This window comes from Canis lupus, unplaced genomic scaffold (assembly GCF_011100685.1).
Source record: "Canis lupus familiaris isolate Mischka breed German Shepherd unplaced genomic scaffold, alternate assembly UU_Cfam_GSD_1.0 chrUn_S1537H1723, whole genome shotgun sequence".
Classification (NCBI taxonomy): Eukaryota; Metazoa; Chordata; class Mammalia; order Carnivora; family Canidae; genus Canis; species Canis lupus.
Window position 1 is genome coordinate 132,273 of NW_023330375.1, and position 3,467 is coordinate 135,739.

Below are 3,467 nucleotides of genomic sequence, written 5' to 3' on the forward strand. Positions count from 1 at the left end.
CCAAGGGTTCTCAAGAAGGTAAAAATAGAGCTACACTAGTCCCAGTAATTACACTACTGGGTATTTGCCCCAGAGATCCAGATGTAGTGGAATGATGGGACGCCTGCACCCCAGTGTTCATAGCAGCAATGTCCACAATAGCCAAACTGTGGAAGGAGCCACCATATCCTTTGACAGATGAATGGACAAAGGGGATATATACAATGCAATATTACTCTGCCATCATAAAGGATGAATTACCTAAAATTTCTGTTGACCTGATGGAACTGGAAGGTATTTTGTTGAGTGAAATAAGTCAATTGGAGAAAGACTATCATCAAATGGTTACACTCATATGTGGAATATAAGAAAGAGTGAAAAGGACTATAAGGGAAAGGAGCAAAACTGGGTGGTGGGAAGTTTGGGAGGAAGACAAAACATAAGAGAGTCCTGACTCTGGGAAACAAAGAAAGGGTTTCAGAAGGGGAGGAGAGTAGGGGACAGGGTGACTGGGTGAGAGGCACTAAGGAGGGCATTGATGGGGTGGGCACTGGTGTTATATGTTGACAAATTTTGTTTAAAGAAATAATTTTTTTAAAAAAATTATTATGCCTGGGTGGCTCAGGTGGTTAATAACCTGCTTTCAGCTCAAGACATGATGCTGGGGTCCTGATATCCATTCCAGCATAGGGCTACATGCTGGGCAAGGAATCCTTTGTCCCTCTCCCTCAGCTCCCCCTTATCTCATGCCATCTCTCTCTTTCAGATAAATACATAAAATATTTTCTGTGTTGAAATTACACATTTAGGGATGCCTAGGTGGTTCATAGTTTGCCGTCTGCCTTTGGCTCAGGGCATGATCCTAGAGTCCCAAGATGGAGTCCCACATCAGGCTCCCTACAGGGGGTTTGCTTCACCCTCTGCCTATGTCTCTGCCTCTCTCTGTGTAGCACTCATGAATGAATAAATAAAATTTTTGAAAAAATTAATATGCATCTATAGGGGCTCCTTGCTAGCTCATTCACTGGAGGGTGGGATTCTTGATCTTGGTTGTAGGACTGAGCCCGATGCTGGATGTAGAGGTTCCTGAAAACTAAAATCTTAGAAAAAAGAAAATATAAATATAAGTGTAATATTTCCTAAAACATAGTATGCTGGTGTGTGCTATCGTCTGTATGGATTTCATCTATTCTACACATTTTATGAGCAAGAAAGTATTAGTGGTGTTAAGATTTTAGTATTAATAAACATTTTATCTAACAGTTTAGAGGGTCCATGGATATTGCCTTTAAGAAAGGAAAGAGTTACAGGGAGGCACCATTTCAGGCCAGCATCCCCGAGGATTATGCTCTACTGAGGTCACCAGTAAAGGGATTCACTACCTTAGGGCCTGTGTCCCTGCTTGGGAGCTATGACCCCAGGACTGTGGCCCACCCCCTCATCTGTCTCTGTCACTGTGCTTAGCATCACTGTCATAGACCTGACTGTAAGCTCCACAGAAGCTTCTCAATGAAGAGGACCAGATAAAAGGACCCAGGAGTTTTTGTCTCACTTCCTCCTTATCTGAGATGTTGTGGGTAAGTGAAGCTGCTGCCACTGACATGTTCTGCAACAGAGTAGTCGTCAGCCTCGTCCTCAGGCTGGGTTCCTGTGATGATGAGGACGGCTTTGTTCCCAGAGACGGATCCAGAGAAGCGATCAGGGACACCAGAGGGGCGGCTGTTTGTGTTGTAGATAACTGTGCTAGGAGCCTGGCCTGGGGTCTGCTGGTACCAGCTGGGGTAGTTACTTGTAGTGACTGACCCAGAGCTGAGGCCACAAGTGAGTGTGAGTGTACCTCCTGCAGACACTGACAGTGATGTTTCCTGGGTCACCACAATCTGAGAATCAGCTCCTAAAACCAAAAAGAGAGAAGGGTGCTATTTTGGGAGACAAGGATCACATGAATCCTGCTTCTCTGTGCCCCGAACAGAGGCAGAGTCCATTTCCGTGACCTGAGCCATAAGTAAGGAGCACGAGAAGAAACACCGTCCAGGCCATGGTTGGGATCCTCACTAGAGGTGGGCTCCACAGGCTCTTTGGCTGGCGAAGGGTGTTCCAGGACGTTTTCATGACTCCAGACCTATGAGAATAAGCAAGTGTTTTATGCAAATCAGCTTCCTATCTCTTCCTGCCCACAGTCACCTAAAAGTCACCTGGGAGATCTTGAAAGGGACCCATGCTGGGACTTCACACACACAAATGTCTGCAGGGTGACCTGGGACACAGACTGACAGGAAGACATCTTTCTCCAAATCAATGACCTATGACCCTGGTGATGTCCATCCCAAAGTTCCTCGCTGAGAATCCTGACAGCTGTATGAGGAGATGGATACATTCTCCAACTCCTGGCCCAGCCTCTAAATCACCTCAACTCTAATCCCTCTCTGGGACATTTTCTTCCCTCCCCAGGGACATTGCTGCTTGTCTCTTTGGAGATCTTAGCAGTCACTCCTCCAGCCATGAGGACACTGGGAATCTCAGAGTCCATGTGACAGATGTAACGATGGTGCTCTCCTCTTCGTTAATCAGGGACCATGTATGCAGTAGTCCAGGGCGAGCTGACCAAGGATGTCTCTTTATCAGAAATCAACCCAACACTCTGTGAACTAGTGAGTCTCATGGGCCATTTTGAACTCAATTTCCCATTGTGTTCTGCTGAGAATCAGAAGGTCCTGGAAGGCTGGGGAAGGAACCTGGAGAAGGAGGACTTGCAGGAGCAAAAGGAGTCTCCAGGCACAGGGGAAGATGAGGCTCAGGGCTCATGTTTGCCCAAGTGTTAGATACCAAAATGCCTGCCATTCATTTTGCAACTACTTGTAAATTGTTGGTTTGATAAACCATGCATGTTCTTTTTTCCTTTCTCTTCATGTTTGAGATCCTAAACTCATATCAGAGAAAAACAATCATATTCATGATCTTCCAGTTAAACTAAGACATCCCTGACACTTTAAAAAACAGTAGGTAATTTCACATCTATCAAATTTTGAGATGAGGAATGATATTCATACAAAGAAAAAAGAAGGAATGGGGAAAGCTAAAAACACAAACAGTATCTATTTCCATAGATAATTATAAAGTAGTGACATAAATGAGAAAGTCCAATAAGAAATAAGAACTGAAATGATAGCAGAAAAAGGACTCAGGCACTTACTGCCTACTTCATCAAGAGCACAACTGAAAGTCATAGTTCGAGCAAGGGACCCTGACGGTGGCCACCTGGACACATTGCTCCAGTCCTTCCCCAGGGTCCTTTTGACCTTCCTGTGGGGCAGATCTGGGGGGGGTGATCTGTAGCCACAGCAGAATGGAGGGATTGATAGACTGGATACAGAATCACTCAAGTTCCCAGGAGTCTTCTTAGGCAGGAAGGTGATAGAGCAGGGCCCCCTGTTGGTCCTGTGTGATTCTACATGAGTCAGGCAGGAGCTTCCTCTGGGCAGTCTGGT

At 45.5% G+C, this 3,467-nt stretch overlaps 1 gene segment (V, D, J or C); it reads right to left on the reverse strand.

Moving 5' to 3' along the window:
- Positions 1-1,538: 1,538 nt before the first annotated feature.
- On the reverse strand, positions 1,539-2,084 carry LOC119869124. The segment is given in 2 exon segments: positions 1,539-1,873; positions 1,974-2,084. Coding segments are annotated over 2 exon segments (381 nt in total).
- Positions 2,085-3,467: the final 1,383 nt, after the last annotated feature.